The sequence below is a fragment of the Neolamprologus brichardi genome, chromosome 23 (genome assembly GCF_056152115.1).
Source record: "Neolamprologus brichardi isolate AB-2024 chromosome 23, ASM5615211v1, whole genome shotgun sequence".
Lineage (NCBI taxonomy): Eukaryota > Metazoa > Chordata > Actinopteri > Cichliformes > Cichlidae > Neolamprologus > Neolamprologus brichardi.
In genome coordinates this window covers 13,572,933-13,596,031 of record NC_142125.1, presented here as the reverse complement: position 1 = coordinate 13,596,031, position 23,099 = coordinate 13,572,933, and the positions used below count along the sequence as shown (strand labels likewise).

The following is a 23,099-nucleotide window of genomic DNA, read 5'->3' as shown; positions in this document are numbered from 1 at the left end:
CTGGCCAGCTGGCTCCCGCTCGAGTGTCGCTTTCCCGGCTCAGGAGGAGCCAACAAGTACACGAGGGGTTTTTTGTTATTGTGTGGGACTTTGTGCGTGTGAGATGGTGTTTTACTGGAAGGGAAAGAGCTCTAGGGAGCTTGTTCAGCCTGTGCCATAACCCACTGATAGCAGCGAGGCATGGTGCTTCATCGGACCATCCAGGCAGCTCGAGCGGGAGATCTTGCAGCCCTGAAGGAGCTCGCCTCTTCTGGTCACCTCTCTCCAGGCATCACTGATGCTCAGGGTGCTGGCCCGGTGCACCACGCAGCCAGGTGTGGACGTCTGGACTGCCTGCAGTTCCTGGTGAGCGAGCTTGGGCTGGGTGCTGATCCCCGGGCCTTGAACAGGGCCACACCAGCACATGATGCTGCAGCTACTGGCAACATCCGGGAGCTGCAGTGGCTTGTGCAAGAAGGAGGCTGCAACATTGAGGTAAATATATCCATTCATAGGAATCTTGGCACAAAAAGTTAGAGAGCGAAACCCATCCTGAGAGCTTAAGGAATTAACTTGACTTCCACTGGCTTGAGTACATTTATTAATGTATTCCTTTCACAGGTAGCTACACCTGTAAAGCCTAAACCAAGAAGTAATTGTTAGAAAATTCTTCTTCTTTTTTTAAACTGCAGTGTTTATTGAACCTTTTGATAAATTACATTTATTAAAAGTTTTTTTGGGGAAAATCACAGTGATGATGTAGAGTTCTCAAAAACTCACTTGGCATTACAGGGTTATGATAAATTAACAAATTAATATATAGTAAATGATTAAAACATAATTTAATGAGATATCAGCTGAAGTGGAATAAGGGCCGGACTGTACTAGTGTGTAATACCAATTTTTACCACAAGATAGTGGAAGTATGTCATTTGAACCTTTATTTTAGTAGGTAAGTCACTAAGTCACTTCCTGCAAAGGAAAGGAAAGGAAACCTCCTGATAAATTAAGAGTAAGGCTAAAAAGAAGTGTCAGAAGTTGAAAGAATAGCAGCAAAGATGCAGAAACTGATAAAAAAAATAATAATAACAGCCATTGGAAAGATGAAATCTGCCCCCTGGTGGTGAAAGTTTTAGTTAAATTCTGTAAAAGGGGATTGCAAAATGTGAGAAATACATCATCATCTTATTCATTAAAGATTAAAATGAAGCTTTTAGTTTGGTTGGTTTAGCTTGGCCTTCCAAAATTAGGCCTGTCAGTTTGAGATTTCAGTTTTTCAGGTATTTCAGTAAGCTAAATGTTTTCAGTATTCCACTATTCCAAATTTCAGATTTTGTTTAAAACAGAAACACGAAAGTAACAAAGGATGAAAAAGAACTGACTATGATGATTTAATTGTTTGTTGTTGTTTATTAAAGTATTACACAGTCATCAATTCATCTAAACTTTGGTTAATTGTATTTTAGAAGACGTAACATACAAGGATAGTCTGATTTGTTTTACATAAAAAAGCAATAACTGAAAACTATAATTAATGGAATTAGAAGACTTTAGAATATCTGTTATATGCAAAAGAAGCAGAATAGGAATAATAAACACACATTAAAAACATACTCTTAATGACTCCACTTGGTCATTTTAGCCATTAAAATCATTTTGTTCCTTGAGGGTTGAAAAATAAAGGAAAAAAGTAATAACAGTAACAGCATAGGGAAAGAAATTAATTACAGTAGTTAAAGTAGTTAAAAAGTTCTCTAAAAGCTTAAACCTATTCTGATGTATTACTGACTGATTACATCATATGATTTTGACTTAGCTGACATCCATTATGGTAATGTATCACGTGTCCTGTAATTATGCCCAGATGGTTGCAGGAAGTATAACAGAGTAGAAGCAGAGTAAAGTTTATTTATATTGTTTTTCAAAACTGAATGTGCAAGATCGGATTTTTAAGCTTCTATTTTACTTACTGATTATTGGAAATCTCTTAGATAAGAATCTCTCTTGCAGCTTTTCGTATAAAAAACAGAAAGCGTTTACTGTTCAGTCTAAGGAGCTTGGAAAGTAAGAGACTTAGGTTACTATGACCTGGATGACTGAGAACCTGTGCACACACAATTACTCTTTACTTGTTTTATGTTACTTCCGTTTTTTTAATCTGTTGCTAAAATGATAATCAAAAATCATATACCTCCCATGAGCCTGTAGAGGAGCAGGTCTTCAGTTTTTGTCCACATCAGATCTATGCGAATGTTTCCAGGATAGAGATGCTGCCGGTGCCACGGCCCTTCACCTCGCGGCTCGGTTCAGTTGTGTGGAGGTCATTAAGTGGCTGCTTTCTGTTGGTGGTGTGGCCAAAGTGGAGACAAACTGTGGAGCTGTGCCTGCTCACTACGCCGCGGCCAACGGGGACCTCACCTGTATGAAACTGCTCATTCAGGAAGCACCTGGGTGAGTTCACTGCCCTCATTTCGCTTCCTAATATTACAGGCTCTGTTTGCCTGCCTGAGGATGTTTGTACAATGATTATCATCTGCATCCACACTTTTCAAAGCCATCCAGTGGGCCGAATTGGACCCTCCTACTACATTGATATTAACTGACTTTGCGTTTCCATTTTTTCATTTGTTTTTGGATAGTAAGTATTTTGTTTTTGGAAGTATTTGCAAAGAGTTGCAAGTTTGTGAAACTTCAAGTAACACTGTTAGGAAGAAACGTAAAATGTTAAAAATTTAAAAGTTAGAAATGTTATACTTTAGAATAATTTTTGATGATACTTCTGATCTGCTTTATTTTCCATAGCACTATAGTAACTGACGGACCCAAACAAAGCATAAAAGTATCTGTATTAACTACAGTATACCTTGAGAACAAAGGAATATCATGTAAAATTCTGTATTAATATCTGTAAAAAACAGGGAATTAAACCAGCTGGCTTATAAAGGCCAAACATCTCATCTACCACCTGAGCCGCTGCTATTGGAAGTTCTTAAGCACTGATTAAGTGCAAGTTTAAAAAGTGGTGTTTCAGACTCATTCTTCTATCAGGCATTACATTTAGAAACCTTTGCTCTTTTAAAGCAATGAAAACACTACTTCTCTTTGTCACTGAGTGATCGCCACAGACCTATAAGCATACCGTCCACATAAAACGAGATTAGCAGTTATACGATGACCAGAGACCGTGGAACAACAGTCATAAAGTGAGCGAGTCCTAAGTTAAACGTTTTTCAGTTTTGAGTGATGCAGCTTCCAGTGGAAGAGAAGGATAACGCTGATTGACATGTGACAGCGTTGGTTACCTTTGCAACTAGAGCTTAAACTGTCCAGCATTGACCAACTGTTAACTACACAGCGACTACACAGCAATGCATGAATGATTTTCTTTATGCACAGAACTACCCATAAGGAGTCCTAACAGCACTTGGGAACAGAGCCTAAAAAAGGCAGGCGTTAGCTTGGATCATGCCCATTAAGAAGAAAAAGTATTAGTAGACATTAAGAGCAACTAATCTCAATCCGTCAAACATTTCATTTCAGTTTGTAAAGTTTCTTTTTTTTTGTCCTTGGCAGTGAAGTTATATTTTTCACTGCCCATCCCCATTTATTTAGCTAGCATGAAACAACACATGAAGGACACCTTAAGAACATGCTGGGTAAAGAATCTACAATGAACCTCTTCACGATGTTGTACTTTCAAATGCATGTCCGCAACATCCACAATCACATTATTTAGCAGTCTGCTGTAAGTATAGTTCTCTGAGAACTGCTGTTCTCTTTTCTATAGATAAATTCTTCTTCGCATCTTTTTTTCACCTCATGATATGTTATCAGTTGAGACCAAGGTAATGGGATAAGACAAAGGTGATTTTAGGTATATTTTTTACTGTTTCACTGCAGCCCTAGATGGCAGATTAGTTCTAGTAGGAACTTACCTTGCACTGGTGCTTGAGAGTAGGGCTGGGTATCGTCACTGATTTCGATTCCAATTCACAAGGTCCCGAATTGATTCGATCCACGATTCGATTCAATTTGATTCGAATCGATTTAATTTGAATCTGGGAAATTTTGCTGCTGGTTCAGTCAATATTGTTTGGAGAGAGATAAAACCTGCAGCTTCAGAATCTAGTGCAAAAAGGACGTAAACACAAAGCGCGGTCCCGCCGAAACATCAGAATCAGCGAGCTGTCGGCTTTCAGCCCCGAACGTGTCCGTGCCGTCGGGTGAGAAAGGCGACATCTCACTGCTTCTGATGCCTTGGCGGGTCCGCGCTTTGTGTTTACGTCTTTGTGCAGAATCCGTGTACCTGCTCTCATTTACTGTTTTAGCTGTTTGGTGGTGGTTGAAATTTTGTGAGTTGTAACCTGAGATTCTGGCGTTTCAGGCAAAATAAATTTATAATAAAAAATCGATTCAGGATTTTAATGAATCGATATCACGTTATCTAAGCTATAATCGATATAAATCAATAAATCGATAATCAAAAACCAACCCCTATTTAAGAGTGATGTCCCACTTGATCTTACACTGACTCACTTCCAAACCCTTAAAAAATTCTTATCAATAAACATCTGTGTCACCAGAAAAACAAAGTAACAGCAAATTACTGGATAAAACGTATTATTATTACTACTATTGCACTATTATTTCTCTTCAGCGTAATAAAGTTGGTGCAGAAATTCGTGGTCCCCAGATTATGACTGCAACTGCTGTTGGTCTGACTTTTCCTCTACTGCCACCATGAGACCGACATTTGTTGTCTGCATCCCCACAGAATTATCCTCAAAGGTGCTGGAGGGTCAGTCCAAAACGCTTTGGTGACTTTTCTGCCATCATCTGGTCAAGTTTGATGTTTGTTTGAAGTTCAGGAGATTTTGACCAAGCTCGTGATATTGTCAGCAGCCACTCTTTACCTGCACAGTTTTATCCCTGTTCATACAGATGCTAAAGGACAAAAGGTCAAGTATAGAAAAAAAAGTCATTACCACTCTAAATGACACTTTGGTTGATAAAACCAAATTTTTCAAACAAAAATAGAATTACACATGATAACACAAGGAAACAGGTTCTAATACAAAAGGAAGAAGTTAGTTCAGTCATCTGCGATTCTTAATGAGCATAACTTTTTCGATTATGGCATGAGGTCACATTTACAGACATCTGAGATGATTAAAGGATGTACGGTATTGGGTTGCGCTCATCAAAAGGAACAAGTAAGTAAACATAAGCACCAGCCCTCACTTCTTCCTCCAATTAAACTTTTCCATCTCCTGAACCCGAGACAGCGGCACAGATAATGGCGCGTGTGGCTCTTCCTGCCTTATCCTCTTGTTACAATAGAGTCTGACTGTAATTTGCATGATGCATGGCAGAGTTTAGAGCATCACAAGTAACCATCAGTGACCTGTGAATAATACATGGCTACATGCTGTCCATCACGTTCGGCCTGCAGTTGTTAAAGAGCCGTGTGCACACCAGTGGAAACGCTGCTTTGAGGACCAAAAAAGGTTTAAATTAAAGAAGAAATTTCCCCTGTGACATAATTTTAGCATTATTGCTCATATTAGATTTTTGCATAATTTCCACATCGATGTCCAGTGTGATGTGTATCCATAGATACACGTATGGTGTGCTCATTATTTTTGGTGTTATTTTTAATATGTTTTACCCACATTCAGCAACTAAATATTTATTTAATCATTTCCAGAATTAAAAACGTACTTCAATTATCTGTGCTTTCATATTTCATTAAGATATTGCTCTGTTAGAACACATCAGACCATGTTGGTCATGATTACCAGATCTTTCTCTCTTTACAAAAACTTTACACATTATAACAATTTCTAACTTAACTACTAACAAAACATTTTTAACAATAGCAACTAAAATGAAATAAGCAAACCTATATGTATCTTTGAACTAACTGAAACTGAACTGAAAAGAAAGGAACAATTTAAACCAAATAAAAATAAAAACAGATGAAATTATAAGCCATAAACTGTATTTAAGTTGTATGTTTAATGAGAAAACGCTCACATTTAAAGAAGCTGAAACGGGACAAGTCTGATATTTTAGTGGAAAAAGCACTGTAGGTTTTTCCAGGTATTTTCTTAATCTGAGTAACTGTGGTAACTCTAACTAATACGATACAACAAAATGATTTGTTAACCGGAACAAAAATTGGAACTAGACTTATAAAAGAGACAAAAATGAACTATTAAAATAAAAATAAAAAGGATATGTCCTTAGTTTTAGTCACTGACAGTGGTTAAATTTGCTATACCAACAAACAAGAGAAGGCTTTGGTGCATATTTTTAAAGAGACTGGTTATTTCCATGGCCTGAAGTGTTGGATCTGCAGTGGAATATCTCTTTTTAACTTCTTAAATCTGCCTGTGCTCATATATTTTTTTAATGGCTAACCTCCATCACTTGTTTGTGCACAGGTGTGTAAACCACCAGACGGCTACCGGTGCTACCCTGCTGTACCTGGCCTGCCAGGAAGGGCACCTGCATGTTGTCGAGTACCTTGTGAAGGACTGCGGGGCTGATGTGCACCTGAGGGCCTATGATGGCATGACCTGCCTGCATGCTGCTGCTCACATGGGCCACCAAACTGTGGCGTTGTGGCTGGTCAGTGACGAAGCATAAATCTATGAAGCTGTTTTTTACATTTGAGGCTTTCTTTGATCCGTATTTAATGAACTCTGAACAGGTGACCTGCACTGATATCAACCTGTCCTGTCAGGACATAGATGGAGCGACTGCTCTGCACTTTGCTGCCAGCAGGGGACACTATTGCATCTTGGAGAAGCTACTACACATGGGTTCAAAGGTCATGAAAGATTACTGGGGAGGGACCCCACTTCATGATGCTGCAGAGAATGGAGAGCTGGAGGTCAGAGCTAACCTTTTTTCCACATTATTTATATCTTATGTTTTGTGTTATGCCTGAATAAACTCAATTGTATTAATAAAACTTGTCTCGTTTGATCTCTCAGTGCTGTAAGATCCTGCTGGCCCATCAAGCCAACCCCTCAGATCAAGATATTGATGGGTTCACAGCAGCAGATTTGGCAGAGTACAACGGACATGCTGAATGTGCCAGATATCTCCGTGCCATGGAGAGAAACGTAAGATGTTTGTCACCTGCAGTATATTTTATTTTGCACGTTTTCCCTTGTTTGTTTCCTCTCTTTGTGTCGCGGCACAGCTGTTTGCCTTGGCATGTAAATCAAAGCTCAAGTACGGTCAAACATCTGGAAGATCTTGGAAGCTCAGTGAATCATTTTCTTAATTTGTAACATGTATTTCATTCAGGTCAAGCCTATCATTCTCCTGAGCTGTTCTCTTCCACTCAACCTGATTACATTGCTCTCAGTTCAAGAGGTCTGAGAAAGTGGAGGATGAAGGCTTTAGGGCATTACAGGAGATGATGGCGTGAGTACTGTGGCGGGAGGGGGCGAGGGTATTCTTCTTTCTTTGTTTTCCACAGATGAGTCTGTCAGGCTAGCTCCTTTGGTTCGTGTGGAATGCACAGCACTCCTTAATGCGATTGATTTTAGAACTGACACCTTGTTTTTGCTGGTGTTGCCTGTTCAAGTCAGACGTCACTGCAGGAAGCACTTACCTGCATTAGGGTTAATCAACTCAGAATACTTTGATGTAAGTCATTCCTCCTGACCTGCACAGAATCAGGTGATTTTTTTCAAATAACTTTGGTATATGTCATGAAGACAAGAACAATTTGAGTTACTGACTCATAACGTCACATGAGTAGGCTGAAATTTCATAGCTTTTAATTTGCATTCTGTAATTCACAATTCATTTTAATTCAGTTTTATTTATACAGTGCCAAATCACAACAACACTTGCCCCAAGGTTCTTTATATTGTACTGTATATATATAATATAAATATATAATAATAGAAAGAAAAAAAGAGAAAACTAAACAATTATATGACCCCATAGGAGCAAGTGCTTTGGTGACAGTGAGAAGGGAAAAAACTCCCTTTTAACAAGAAGAAATTTCCAGCAGACCCAGGCTCAGAGCAGGGTGGCCATCTGCTATGACTGGTTTGGGTGAGGGGAGGAAGACAGGACAAAAACACGCTGTGGAAGAAAGCTTAAGAAGATCCTTTGTAACCTTTACTAAAGCTGTTTCTGTACTGTGGAGAGCTCTGAAACCTGACTGAAAGTTCTCAAATAAGAAAGGACAGAGGATATCCATTTGAAGTGCTGCTTAAACCGAATCCAAATCAATTTTAGACCCACTTATAAGTCTCAAAATTGTCTGAAACCGAGATCTCGTCTTTCTTCTATAACCAGTTCTAAACATCAGTATGATAGGATCTTATCATAGTTTGAGTAAACTCCACTAATTTGATGTCTGTGAATTAGAGAAACAGAAAAAAAGTTTGTACTCAGGATGTTTGATATGATTTCAGATAATTCAGTGGAGAAAAATTCATTGCATTTTGGTAAACCTTGAATGGTCGCATCACCTTCTGGGACAGGTGGGGACCACTCTGTCAGCAGACTTGTTGAACGTTAAAGCGTCACAGCTGTCCACCTGCAGCCTGCTGTAGTTGTTTTCCATCACCACTCCTCACTTGCTGCCTATAACGCAGGCTACACAGGGACGCACACAGAGTAACCAAAGCTGTCGGCCAATAGGATCCATGAATAAGTCAGCGGAGAAGAGCAGCACTCATACATGAAGAGGATGATGATAGGGAAGTAGTGAGGCGTGACTGCCGAGCTCCTCTTAAGAAATAATCCTCCCATGAACAAAAGGAAGCTAATTAGCGCAGGGCTGCTGTGGCGTCCGACGCAGCCCGAGCCACCGCCAACTTAGGGCCTATCAGTTACTTCTCTCCAGCGGCTCAGGTAGAGGGCCCACGGGTGAAAATGCTGAGCCCGTTATGGGATCCACAAGCTTAAGTTTCAGCGTTTTCACCATTCTGATGCCTGGAGCCGGCAACTCTATCCCTTTGTGGAGCTGGAGAGCAGGATGTCATTGGCATCAAACACACATTTGACTGTCAGTCATGGTTTTTTCCAAGAGGCTTGGAAGTGCTATGATTGTCACCTCTGGACGCTGTGTAATGATGGTAGCAGACTGAATGGTATATCGTGTTTCTTGGCACTTTATGAATTGGATACACTAACAGAGACTCAGTGTGAAGTAAAAGGTCATCTGACAGACAACCGACCAAACAGTCACTCGATTTAAATCTTTATAACATTTACAGGATAGAATATGTAATGATTTAAATCCAGCTGTGCCAGAGATAAGGTGTGCAGGTAGACGTGCCTTAATTACATTTCTGGAGGTGTTTCACGTTTGTAACGTAGATCGCGGGTTTCATCGGTTCTTAAGTGTCAGTCGGATAATCTCATTTCCGAGAAGTGACCTGAATGTAGCGGGACAGTGACCGGAGAGAGCTGCAGATCTGGACACGCTGCCATGTTTGGATCACTCACAGGGAGGTCAGACTCGTTCAGCGCTGTCATCTACTCTTCCCTCATCTCGCATCTCAGCAACAGCTGCAATCAAATAAACAGTGTGCGGTGTGAGGTTTACTTCACACACACACACGCGCGCGCGCACACACACACAGAGCGATCAGGCCAAAGATACTGGTGTTTGAGATTTTTGTTATTTTTAGAAACCTTGGAAAGAGCATTCATCAGTCATCACTTTGGTTTTTAAGACACACGTCTAAAGTTTTACATTTCTTTTGAGAAATAAAACACATGTAATCTAATAACTTTAAAGAGAATTTAATGAATTTTGTTGGGCTATGGTTCTTATTTGTAAAGCCAGAGTACATTACCAGCTGCTTCATTTTATCCATCAATGGGCTAAAGAGGTGTGGCCCAATACCTTTTGTCAGTATATAGTGTATCACTCATTATATCCTGTATACCATGACTTTCTTTTGCTATTATATATCTGGTTTTAGACTGTAAAAAAATTTTGAACCCTGAATTTATTTTTCAGTTTTATGTGCCCTTTCATATACGCTATAAAAGCTGGCTACTTTTGGGTCCACGGGCGCCTTCAGAGCAGTGGTTCTCAGGACGGCATCATAGTGCCGGAGTGTAAAATATTGTTGTTTTGTTATATCCCTTTTTTGACTATGAGATCGATATGATTGGTCCGTCACTCCCAACTTCTTTCAGTGTGATTGGTTACTGATGTGAAGGTCTATGTTTTAACTAAGTAGTATCTTTGAACCCAATTTAAAGTGAGAGAAAGAAAAACACAACATTAAGTAGAAAAAAGGCAAAACCAATTCCAACTAGAAGTTCTATAAACTGCATCAGTTTTATGTCTGTAATGTAAGAAACAGAAATAAGCATCGGTATCCTGGATGTTCTTCAAACTTCAAACATACATTTTTGAGTAAACTTCTATATATGGTGTCGTATTGTGATGACCAAGTTACAGCATATGAAAGGTCGAATTTTTTTCCCTACATTTTGATACCATGCTCACCTTCTAGCTGTGATTCCTTCTGAGTCAAAATTATTTTCTAATGGAGTCATATCTGTGTTCACGTGTGATACTTTGAAATATAATGAAGCTGTTGTACAGAGGAGAGTCAGCTGAGTCTGAGGGGTTCGGGTGGGAGCGTTCTTGATTGATGAATGAGCTCTTCTATTCAATCGTCCCAGGTGGAAAAACAAAATCACCTGATTACCCACGCGCATGCCTCTGCTCCAGGTGCTTTGACAAGTCTTCCGCTGATACCTCCCTGCGTGTAACAGCATGACCGCTGGTTTGTCAATGCATTAGTGACATTACCGGCCATCCTATCCGGTCCCTCAATTATTAACAGCATTCTCCGATCAGAGTTTATTGTTTATTAGCTGGCGGCCCTTGGCCACTGTTAAGAGACGCTGATGATGGTGTCAAACAAGTGGACGGTGATCTTAAGATAGCACGCCCCAATACCTGGCAGCACAAGTCGGTGTCAGTCATACCACGAAGTGTGCGCCGAGGGAACTGCTCAAGGTCAAGGTCGGTGAGCTTCAGTTTGGTCTGTTTGTCAAAGTGCAATAGTTTTTTTTTTATTGTGCTCATGTGATTTTGTTTGTGCGTGTAAACTGTATGAGTGGTGATCTTTAATGTTATGTGCTTCTGTCTTTGTTGCTCTGTGCCAGGAACTACAGTTGAAAAGCCTCTGTAGTTAAATTTGGGCACATTTACACAATGGACCCAAGTGCTCGTTAATTAATGAGCATTGTCCCTCGACATATTATAAGCTCTCTTTCTTGTTTTTATACTCACGCCTTATTTTTCTTTGAGCTGAAGAAAGTGAGCGGACAGGCTGAGTAATTACTTTTGTGAAATGAAAGGAAAGTTTTGTATGTTCCGTTTGAGAGGCCCGAACTGGCAGATGTTTTGGCAGCATTTCGCCTATTTTCTGATCAGTTATAGCCTGTTACGGTTAGGCATGAGTAACGCTCCAGGCTCATGACCTTACTTTATTTTGTCATTGTTGATTTTTGCAAATTGGATGTGTTTTCTTTAATCTTGCCGTTTCCAGACATGTCCAATAGTAGTTACAATATTTCAGCACTAAGTAGACAAATACTTTCAGTTATTACTTTTGTAGCTGCAGCAGATGCAAAAAAAAAAAAAAATGCTGTAGATGTTCCCAAAAACAGCATATCTGTCAGTTGGTAGTCTCGCAAGCATTTACCTCCATGGAGGAAACCTGAGAGTATATTGCCATGTGAGTGGACATGTATTTACACTATAGTGGTCTGTGTATAATGTGCAGCCGCTGTATACATTCCCTGTTGCAATTTATCACTGTGAATATTTCACGTGGAAGCAGGTTGTTTGAATGATTGATTCCAGAGTGCAGAATTACAAGACATGTTTCTTAAACACAAACTGTGTTTCTGAAATAATTAAACTCTCCCGTGGTTCGACCCACAGGGACCGCAGATTACTGGAGCTGCATGTCTGACAATGAGACAGCATTGAGTAGCTGTTTCTTAACTCCCTGGCTCCTAATCTGTAGCGATCAGAGCCTTTGTGGTCTTCGACAGAAAGGAGAGCCGATCCAGGCCAAAAGCAGGGTTAGGCTATCTGAATATGCGTGGCAGTAGTGATGGGGGAGTGATGAAAACCAAATGCTCTCTGGCCACTGCATCTAATTAAACACACACATGCAGGGTTCATCGTAGTTTTTAGGACACTGAACTGTTACGAAAAAGGTCACAAAGGAATCGGGCTCCCCCTTCCCATTTCCCAGCCCGCTTGTTGTTTATCTATTTATGGATTGCACAACTTCTGGGAAGATTATTCCTCCGCCCGAGCTGTGTCACAGCATATTTCGTGTTGCTCAACATCAAAGTGCCGCGTGAGAGGAAATGGCACGGACCACCTCATGGACGTAAAGCACAACAGCGTGCAGCAGCATATTAGGCCTGCCTTTGAAGTTTTGGCTACTAATAATGTCCTCTGAGAGGTGAATTTGATATGTATTCTGTATGGAGTGCATTAGGACAATGCAGGTTCATTAAAGGGGACCTAAATGCTTCCATACATCCGACAGCCTGCCTGGAGCGGTGTGAAATGCTGCCACCTATTCAGCCGTGCATGTGCTTGTTTTCTTCTTTGGTTTGGTGTGAGTCTTCAGGCTGTGAAATGTTTCATGTGCTCATTTGTACATCATAATCAGAAACTTCCTTTTTTATTCTAATTAAAAACCTAGCAGACTTATATCCTTGATAGCCTGTAAAAAAAACAACAACAACAAAAAAACAACAACCATATTTAACCTAAAACAACTGACACTTTTGACACTTTCTGGCACAGAACCTGCTCCCATATTGAAATCATCTCGTGTGACTGATTACACTGCCTGAATCTACATTTTTATTACTTTAAAGGCTTCTAAAACCTGCTGTAGTCTGGGATTTCCTGTTTGTGCCTAAACTTGACATATTTACCTCTTAAGTGGTATGTATTACAATATAGACAGTGGTATTGAGCCACACCTCTTAATCTTTGAATTCAGTCGCATTGCCACAGGTGTATAAAATCAAGCATGCAGCCATCCAATCTGCCTGTACAAACATTTGGATCGTTGTAAAGAGCTCACTGAATTCAAGCATGGTGCTGTAACTGTGCTGAGGCACATAGAGGGTAAAAGTTGCCAGTGCTCTTCTGACTCAATAACTGCAGAGCTCCAGACTTCCAAACCTCCTCTGGCATTAATGTAAGCATAAAAACAGTGTACAAAGAGCTCCTGCAAGGTTAATGGAGGTGATGTAGCATAGGTCCCCAGTACTTTTGTCCACATAGTGTATGATTTAAGAACAAATTGAAAGGGGAAAAGATGATTTTCTATCTACAAATGATGAGTGGAAACTGTTGTAAATGTAAGATTTGACTATACTAACAAAGAGAAAAAATTATGTCCTCTCTGTGGTTGGTTTGATGTACTCCTGTAAATTAAGATTAAAGACTACAGTGGTACTTTACACACAACTATCACACAGAAGTAATAACAAAAGCAGTCTGAGACTGCATAGCTTCCCTCCACATCATGGATGAATCGAGTCCCTGGATCCAGTTGGTGTCATTTTGTTGTGAACATCAAGGCCATTTCCCCCAGCTTTTCCTCTTTCAGTTTAAGATATACTTTATCTATCTTAAAAGTTGAGAAATTATTAAAAAAAAAAGAACCTAAAACAAAATGAAATAAAGTCTTTTTTTAACAGTTTGTCCAGTTCAGGGGGGTCGTGTGGCACTGAATCCTATCCCAGCTGTCACTTGGGGAAAAGCAGCCATACATTACATTCATACCTACGGCCAGTTTAGAATCAGCAACCTGACTGAACACGCCTGTCTCTGGACTGTGGGAGGAAGCCAGAATAGAAACAAAGACCCCAAGCAGGCACAGAGAGCCATCTCCACGTAACATAGGTCAACAAATTCAATAAAGCAAAATGACTTCCTAATTATTGTGAAAACGAGCACAGCAAATGTGAGGTGCAATTAAGATGGCTCAGTGTACACACAGGGTCAAGTGTAGAGGACAGTCCACACTAAAATGTGTATGTTGGTACGTGTTTGTGAAGATATGATGCAGAAAGTACAATTTTGCCTCATTTCGCAATATTAAAAAAATCCTTGCGAAAATTCCTGGATCGAGATCAACTCCAAAAGTGAATTACTTCTAAGTTGGGGCAAAGCTCCATTTCTATTAAAGTTCTCATGCAAAAGTTCTGTGTGTAATTTTTTAAGTCAGGCAATCTGAACCAATCGCATAACCTCCTTGATGGAGATCTCTTTTCATCTGTTTCTGTGGTGTTCGCTCAAACAAAATCTGACTCCATAACGAGGTCACACGTAACTAGACAAACCAGGCTCATTGCATGAAAAGCACTTGTGACGTCGTGCCACGGCCACCAAACTGCCACCTGATTTAGATGACAGGAAAGATATAATGCAGTAAGCACTTCTTTGATCCTCATCATTTTCTAAGACAAAAATGTGAGTGTTTAAAATAGAACTCTGAATGAGCACGTGTCTTATTTTATTAACATTAACATCAGTAATTTCAAATTAATACTAATCAAACTCCGTATGTATCTCAATTTTTTAAAAAGTAGGAAAATAATTTCAATCAAAGGCCGCTGTTGTCATTCATGGAGTCTGGGCAGTGCCAGATGTCAAATGGCTGCAAAAGTCAACCTTTTTTAGTTTAAACCTGAGAGTAACATAGCTGAAGAGGTAAAATTAATGTACATAAACAAATGTTTGCTGTAAAGAAGTCAGCAGGTGGATCAAATGTTCATTTTTACAGTGTCCAATAATTGTATTTTCACATGATAGCATCAATAACCAGCATATAGTCCTCCTCTCCTTTTTTTATTCAAGTCAGTTTCATGCTCACACATGTAAGCATGGTTCATAATTACAGGCTCAATACAATGGCCAGCGTACAGCTGCATCCAGCCAAATAGCTACATCGGTCTTAGCTGGAGACGCTGATTGACTGGTGCTTCCTCTGTGATCAGGGTCAGAACTTTTGGGTCATTTTCAGAGCTGATACTTTATTGTTTAGCTAGAGAGCATCTATGTTTTCCTGTCTTTCACAATTCTTAAATCATTTTCACTCAATATCTAAGGGCGTTTGCATGGCTCATGGGAGAAAATGATCGTCACAGTGTTTAGCTTTAGTCATTGCTTGTAACCAGCAGCATTTATGAGCCATAAATAAGTAAATCAAATACATCAGGAGGGAAGTGCCGAAAACACAGCTGCAGCTCTTTTGGAAGTTTCCCGCTCGTTTCCCCTCTTCTTATCGACAGTAAAGCTGAACAATATTGCTTCACTTGTTGCCTTTTGATGGGAAATTACAACCAAAAGCAGCGCAGTGTGCTTTTTTCTTTTCTTTTTTTTCATTATTCAGAAACTGTGAGCCGTTTGAAATGACGACAGTTCTGGAAACCATTGCACACACAAAGGAATGGAGGCTTTCCTGAGTCAAAACATGCATTAAACATTTAGGGATTTTAAAATCATGAAAAAGTGTGCTTCAGCTGAAAAGAAATTTGGAGCATATTAAGGGCAGCAAGTTGTAATATTCAGGATTGATTTTACCTGTAAGTAATGTATAATTCCATTGATAGCACTGTCAAGCTAAAAATCACAAAGGCTTCACAACAAAATGCAAAAAAGTTACCCAAAAGCAAGTTTTAAAAGTTTTTAAAAGAAACAGCTGAGTCCTCAGGCTCAGACGGAGAGAGGTTCAGAGTCTAGGGGCACTGTTGCAAAAGCTCTGTCTCCTTTAATTATTAGCTGGCAGGCCGTAATCACCTGATCCTAGGGACCTGCTGGCGATGTATGGATGTAACAGTTATCTGATAACCAGACTCTTAAAATGAATCCTAAAGTCAGTGGAGAACCAGTGCTGCAGAATTAACCATAGTGTGACACGTGAACAGCTAAAACTGCAGAACTGCAGGAGGTAACGGTAACGATGGGTCATTTCAAATCCTAGCAATCCAATTGCAATGAAATGAAGGCATGAATAACAATCCCCAATTCAGAGCATAACACAATAGACCTCAACTTGGCAAGCAAGGTAAAAGCTGAAACAGCAGTCACACCAAGCTTCCTGATCCTGTTTAGCAAAAGTGGCAAGGGGAACTAGAATTTGCATTACAGTTTTTAATAGAGTCAAAGCACGTATGTAAGATGTGTAACTGGGGCTTAAATGAGATACAAAACTGGATGCCATATGTGTAGCAGTGATAAGAAATGTCTTTAACAGTAATCAAAATGTGCTGAAGAGGGAGCAACAGAAACAATAAAGTCCCCAAACAGGAGCCTTGCGGCTCACCATAGGCAAAAGAAGTGAAGAGGACCTGGACTTAGAAACAGCCACAGAAAAGGAGCATTCAGAAAATTTGAAGAAAGATCAGATGTAAATAGTGGGTTAGCACTGTGGCACAGTGGTTAGCACTGTGGGTTAGCACTGTGGCACAGTGGTTAGCACTGTGGCCGCACAGCAAGAAGGTCCTGAGTTCAATTCCACCATCAGGCTGGGGTCTTTCTGTGTGGACTTTGCATGTTCTCCCCGTGTTTGCGTGGGTTCCCTCCGGGTACTCCGGCTTCCTCCCACTGTCCAAAGACATGCAGCTTGTGGGGATAGGTTAACTGGATAATCCAAATTGCTACTAGGTGTGAATGTGAGTGCGAATGGTTGTCTGTCCCTGTGTGTTGGCCCTGCCACAGATTGGCGACCTGTCCAGGGTGTACCCCGCCTCTCGCCTTATGACAGCTGGGATAGGCTCCAGCGCCCTCCGCGACCCTGAAAAGGATAAGCGGAAGCGAATGGATGGATGAATCAGATGTAAATAAAACATCTTGCAAATGAGAATCATTTTGTGGTTTGTGACATATCTTCCAAGTATGAAATAATTGTACAAAAGCAGCTGAAGGAAGCTGCAGTTCTGTAAGTGCAAGTATAAGGACAAACAAGTATTTGTAAAGTTTGTGCATCATTCTGCTTCCTTGTTGAAGGAACTTGTGTTTTGTTTTTTTAGTAACCCGTATATTGAAGTTTGTAGATTGCTGTGTTTGGACCAAGAGGAGCGGTTAATTTTCGATTGTTTTTGGTGTTTGTTGTCTTATTTCTGTCTGTTTGTTTGTTTTGCTTTTTTGAATTATGAATAAATTTTAAAAAATCATTTATTCAAACTGAATATAGGAGATGCTTCTTTATTGAATATATTCCACGTTTTTTTTCCTTTTTTAAATCCTTATTACCTCTTTTTGTCACACTCAGTTTCCATGTTTTCCAAGGTGATTATAATTATAGTGCAGTACAGTGCAGTAAAGTCTTATTCTAAATATTTTACATGTTTGCAGGCCTACAGTGTAGATAAGCCCATTGAGGTTCCCACTCCAGCAGAGGAGGTGAAAGTAAAGCCAGCCCTGGTGTTGCCGCACAGCAGGGAAGACTACTACGGGAGCCTGAGTGACACATGCACAGACAGTCACAGCAGTAACTCACACATGGACAGTTTAAAGGTAATCGCAGTTTAGTTTTTATGATGCTTTCTGTTTTTTTGTGGTTTCTTAGAGCACGCCAGTGAGTCCTTTTATTTGTTTACAATAGCAGCCTGAGAATGAGGAGTCTCCACAAGCAAGATGCCCTCAGTCCCTGCTTGCACCTTCTTTACCTTCTGGTTCATCTACACCAGCCCAGCCTCAGAGGACTGCCGTCAATAGAATAGAGCAGGTTGAAATCGCAACATCTGGTGAGAGAAACATCTGTGGAGCTTATTTAATTGCTCTTATTGCAAAGCAAGGCAAAAATTTATTGCACAATTTCATGGTAACAGTGAGTCATTTCAAATATTAATCTGCTTTAAAATGACTGGGAAAATGACTGCTCATGACTTGTACTGCAGTTATTAGATGTTTCAAGCAACCCAATGCCGCTGGGAGTGAGAGAACTGTCTGTACTGATAAGACAATGTTGCCTGATGCAAACCTCCTGGCTGAAAAAAAACTTCTTGGCGACATGAAGTCCATTAAATCTTTGAAACAGTCAGGAATATCAGGAGTTTTCACTGGACAAGCGGTAAGTATTCTAGGCTTCCTTATTTTAAATATCCTGCCGTCAGATTCACTTCTTTTCTTTGAATAAAAAGCTGATAGCTAGAACTCTGCCGCTTCATGTATCTCTGAAGAATAAGATGGTGGTCCTACCTACTGAGGAGGCCAACCTGTCAGACATTGATTATCTGGTGCCCACCCATGATGAGAGAGGCCGTCCCATAGCAGAATGGAAGAGGCAAGTCATGGTGAGACAGCTGCAGGCCAGGCTGCTGGATGAGGAGGATCAGAGGAGAAAGGTAATGTTGTCTGAGAGATGAATTAGGGCCCAATTTAGTACTTTCAATCAAGAAGTCATTGCGTACAAATTGGATCTTCAAGGTGCTTTTCATGTAGGACTAAATCAGAGAATTTCGGGAGTAAACGAAGATTGATGTGACTTTTTAGACTAGCAGTTCCAGAGAAAAGGGAAATGAGCATGGTTGCCATTTAATTGTTGGCTTTTAAGTAGAAACAAAAGACTGTAGCCCCAATCCAACCTTTTAAAATTTATCAAACAGTTAGTCGATAACACTTTAGTGTATGTCCTGTATTTAAAAAGTGTCAGTTTTTGCTTGTATAAATTTCTAATGGTACTTCTAAGCCCTTTTAGATTATACAGATTGCAACTGCATGCAAAACAGTCATTATGTTGTGTGGATCTTTACGTATTAGATTCTTTATAAAATCCTTTGTGTTATAGGTTGGTATAAGCTGTGTTTAATGTTTCAGCTTCTGTAACAGGAAGTAACCCAACCGTTGGGTTACACTTGTAGGTACTCGTGCACACACTTTCCCCATTTCTTTTACATTTAAATCCCAAAGGCAAAGGCCTTTCTGGTTTCTTGGAATAGTCATTTAAAAATTAACAAATATTTGGGAAAATATTTGGAATGGTTCTTGGAAAAGATGGAGCACATAAAATTAATAACTTCATCGACAGACAACTTTGAATTTTCGCCTGCTGGCTGAGCAAAAGAAGCTATCTCCACTTCTAGGTGGAGAAAGCTTTATTTTCTCACATTAAAGACAAAACGGGTTTTAGACAAGAAATGACCACCACAATAATCCATAATAATCAACCGTAGTAAGGTCTGCTATTTGAGGTAAAGCCTAATTTAAACAAAACCTCCCCTAAACAAATGGTTACAGTCTAAACATAATGAGAAAAGCAAAAATTGCAGCTCTTTCTTTGTGTTGCTTCTCTAAATCTGCATTACTGAAAATCTGAAAAACACTTGGAAATTCAGTCCCCATTTACTTTTAATTGCTCATAACAAATCACTGAACACATAGCACATTGTGAGTCAAGTCATATTTCTGAGGTTTGGATGAGGTCTGTGTTGCAGTTTTAATGTATCATTACTCTTTTTCTTGCATGCCAAAACCCTCTGAAATGTTTAAAAAATGTAAAAATTACATCCTGCGTGTTTATCTGGTGTTTGCCTCTTCTTTTACAGGAAAACGGGAACAGATTTGCCAAAGTCAGCTGGAGGTACTCCCAAGCCCACAATGCCATCCTGGGGCCCTCTGGTGAGCTGCTGACTGAGGGTGATCTCATCTATCTGGAGCAGCAGATTGCCAACGTCTCCATGCAGAAGAACTGTGAAGGCTACGAGTTGGAGTTGGCTCGTCTAGCTGAGGAGCTCAGGCACATCCTGCCGGCCCCCATAGTGAACATCACCGTCAACACGCAGTTTGGGAACTTCACAAATAAAGTTTCCTTACCTGTGTGGTGCGGCCGTATCTCGGGGATCGTAAAGAGCATGTCTCTACTCATGACCAACCTGACAGACCAGCCCTACTGCAAGATGCCCAATACAGAGCTTATCACAGTGTTTTCTCAGACGTCAGACAGAAAGAACTCCACTAGGGGACGCAGGGAGATGATCGAGGATGAAATCCATCAGTTTGGAGTGTCTGTGAGGACTCTGAAGTCAAATTTTGAAACGCAGAACTTGTCGTTGTTAGCTGAACCTTCAGAAGCTCACATGTTAACCTCTTCCACACAGTTTGAGGCCCCAGAGTCAGGAAAGCAGGCTAAAGGGCTGAATCCAGTTGCAGAAATAGATCAAAACAGTGACTCTGGTATTGATTATGATACAAATGTTCCTGATGTTCAAGAGACCATTAGTCTTAGAAAGGAGAGGATAGTTGTTCTGTTTTTAGGCCACTGGAAGAAATCTGCTTATACAGTGGCAGTGAAGAGCAAGGATGCAGCAGAGAGGAAGATAAGTGGAGGAAACCCAGACATGGGTGACAGATCTGGTCGTAGGAGTAGCATCGAGAGTGCTCAATCAAAGATGATGAACAGTTCCCTGGGACACTTCTTCAAGCAAAGAAGTGCTGTCAACAAGATGCTGGGAAACTGGAGAAATATGATTTCCAGCGTCCCTTCAAGGCAGATAAGAAGGTAGGATGGGGTGACTTTTCCTTCCTATTAAAAACTGAAACTGTTCACATCTTTAAGTAACTTAAATCAGAGATTTGCGTGGATGCTTGTGTGTCAGATCATATTGTAATTTTTAGGACACCTCACATCAGAATCGTGGAGTTAAGAACAATATCTGTTTTCTTTTAATGCATATATGCTGTTCCTCCATAGTAGACGTTTATATATTTACCCAACATGTGAAAGGTCACTGGTTTGAGATCAGGAGGAAACACAAATACCTTTAGGGTTGCAGGTTGCGGGTTGCATCGTCAAGATTTGCCAACTCAAATTATCTGTAAATTATCTGTGGTGACCCCTTGTAAATAAGGGATCAACTGTAAGAAGCTTTATACTGTATAAAAGATACACGAGAAGTGTGGTTAATCCTCAAGCAACCAAGCTATTTTAGCAACTAGAATCACAGAGGGGTTCATTATAACCCTATTATACGTTATATAGCAAAGTATAATGGGTGTGTGGGGGGGGAAATTCTGTCTTGGGCAGGCCTGGGAACGAAGCTTGAGAGAGAACACCAAATGGCCAGGCATTAGCCCAAGGGGCCAAAGAGGCAAAGTGGGCCAGCCTTCTTGTGGGCTCACCAGCTGCAAGAGATACCATAGGGGTTGGGTGCAATGTGTTTTGAGTGGCATTCAAGGGCGGAGGCCCTGGTGGAGGCCCTAGCGGTGGCCCTGGTGGTCTGTTCCTGGCTGTTTGATTCTGTCTGTTGAAACTAGCTCTTGGGACATGGATTGTCACCTCTCTGATGGGAAAGGAGTCTGATACATTGGGGTTTTCCCAACTGAGCTTGGAGAAGGCGGTCAAACATATCCCTTGGAGGTTCTTCCCTTTTCAGGGTTCTTCAGATGTATGGCCCCATTGCTGGCAATAAGTCTGACTCATTTCTGTTAGGTGTTGGACTTTGCTAGGGATGCCCTTTGACACAATTTTGGAGTGATTCTCCCTGACCTGGAAATGTCTCACTGATTGCCTGGATAAGCTGGAGAAGGTAGCTGGGGAGAGGGTGGTCTGGGGCTTAGATTCCCATCCCTTCCCCTGTCTCGACTTAAACTAAATTTAAGCCTGAAACCAAATAAAAAATATTTTTCAACATAAATACCAAATATCAGGCTTGGATTCTGCCTTTTTTCATTTATAGGACAGTAAATCAGAATTAGAATACCTTATTAATCACTAAGCAAATTATGTCAATATGTGTCTATAAGTTTTGTACCAGTACTCAGAAAATACATTTATATTAATGCTACATAATTACATAATTTTGGGCTTGGTAAACTATGGACATATCGTATCTCCTTGTTCATGCTTGGTGAATGACAGATAGTCAAATACATTGTTGTGTAACCTGCAGTGTTATCAACAGGCTCCACAGGCAGAAAGCCCTCTACTCACCAGAGCAGTTCTTACCCCGTCTGGATGGTGTTCCTGTAGAGTATGACAACCTGACCCTAGATCTCTTCATGTTGGGCTACTTTCACATCTTGGAGCTGGATCTGCCAGTCGATGAACGGAAAATAAGGCATCTTCTGTGCTTCGAGGTATTCGACCATGTGGGGAGCTTCCCCTGGGAGATGGTCAGGGACTTTCATAAGGCCGTCATTCAGGACATTGAGGCTGGGAACCGTGAGTGGAAGGACGGCTTCGAGGACATTAAAGTAAAGTTCTTTGGGAATACCTTGAGTCAGCCTGAATGCTCTACAGAAACAGTAAAACACAGCCTCCCAGAGGTTAGACAGGTCCCTAAAGTTATTGTGCAGACGCCTACGCCAGATGAGGGGACACTCTACACTGGAACTGACATTTCCAGTTTTAGTAATGCAGAAATTTGTAAATATATTGACCGTAGTTTTGCTTTTTGGAAAGAGAAGGAGGCAGAGATTTTTGATTTTGAGTAGTCACTTGTGTCATATTTTTAGATAACATCGGGGCTGGCTATCAAACTAATTAATGAACTAAACACTTCCATCATCAGTTATGAAGTAAAGTTGGCACAGATATCTTAAACCTAATTGTCAGAAGTCTTGTTTACTTAATGTTTCATCATAAATTTCTTTGTCTGAATTATAATTTTGTTATTTTTTTTTACTGTTTATAAAAAATATATATGCTTTTAAGAGTAGAATATTTAGGTACTTTGGTAATAGTATTGAAACTCGGTCAAATAATTGTCAATATCATCAAGTTTCAGACGATACCCAGCCCTGTTAAAAAAGAGTGCTAAAAGTGTTTTTGTTCAGTTCTTTGTTAAGAGAGATTTTTCTGGTAAATATTTGGAACAAAGCCTCAGAGTAATCTATGATCTGAGAGAAACCAATTCTGACATTCTTACAAATAAATCTTAACATAGAGCTCAATTGATTTTCATTGTTTTCATATTCATTTCACTGATCTTATCCTTCATTAAAAATCTTACTTTTTAAATGGGTTTTTCTTGTTTCTGAGACTCATAAAAACATGGACCTGGAATCTCCTAGAACAGCTTTGAAAAGTTCTTACTTACCATGTTTTGAGCCTTGGTGATGCACC

The 23,099-nt window shown here is 40.2% G+C and overlaps 1 protein-coding gene across 1 annotated transcript; it reads left to right on the top strand.

Annotated features, from left to right (window-relative positions):
- Positions 1-24: 24 nt before the first annotated feature.
- espnla (espin like a) lies at positions 25-22,782 on the top strand. The gene is made up of 11 exons (XM_006790436.3): positions 25-474; positions 2,240-2,430; positions 6,426-6,612; positions 6,695-6,877; positions 6,981-7,112; positions 17,390-17,551; positions 17,640-17,781; positions 17,935-18,107; positions 18,217-18,381; positions 19,582-20,534; positions 21,937-22,782. Exons 1-11 carry the CDS (start codon positions 181-183, stop codon positions 22,466-22,468), a joined length of 3,114 nt encoding a protein of 1,037 aa, XP_006790499.2. The 5' UTR covers positions 25-180; the 3' UTR covers positions 22,469-22,782.
- The last annotated feature ends 317 nt before the right edge of the window (positions 22,783-23,099 follow it).

Bases quoted from the DNA above. Each gene is read 5' to 3' on its own strand.
- espnla (XM_006790436.3), top strand. From the start codon at position 181: ATGGTGCTTCATCGGACCATCCAGGCAGCTCGAGCGGGAGATCTTGCA. The intron at 17,552-17,639 runs GTAATCGCAGTT...TGTTTACAATAG, and splicing joins CACACATGGACAGTTTAAAG to CAGCCTGAGAATGAGGAGTC. The intron at 20,535-21,936 runs GTAGGATGGGGT...TGTTATCAACAG, and splicing joins CCTTCAAGGCAGATAAGAAG to GCTCCACAGGCAGAAAGCCC.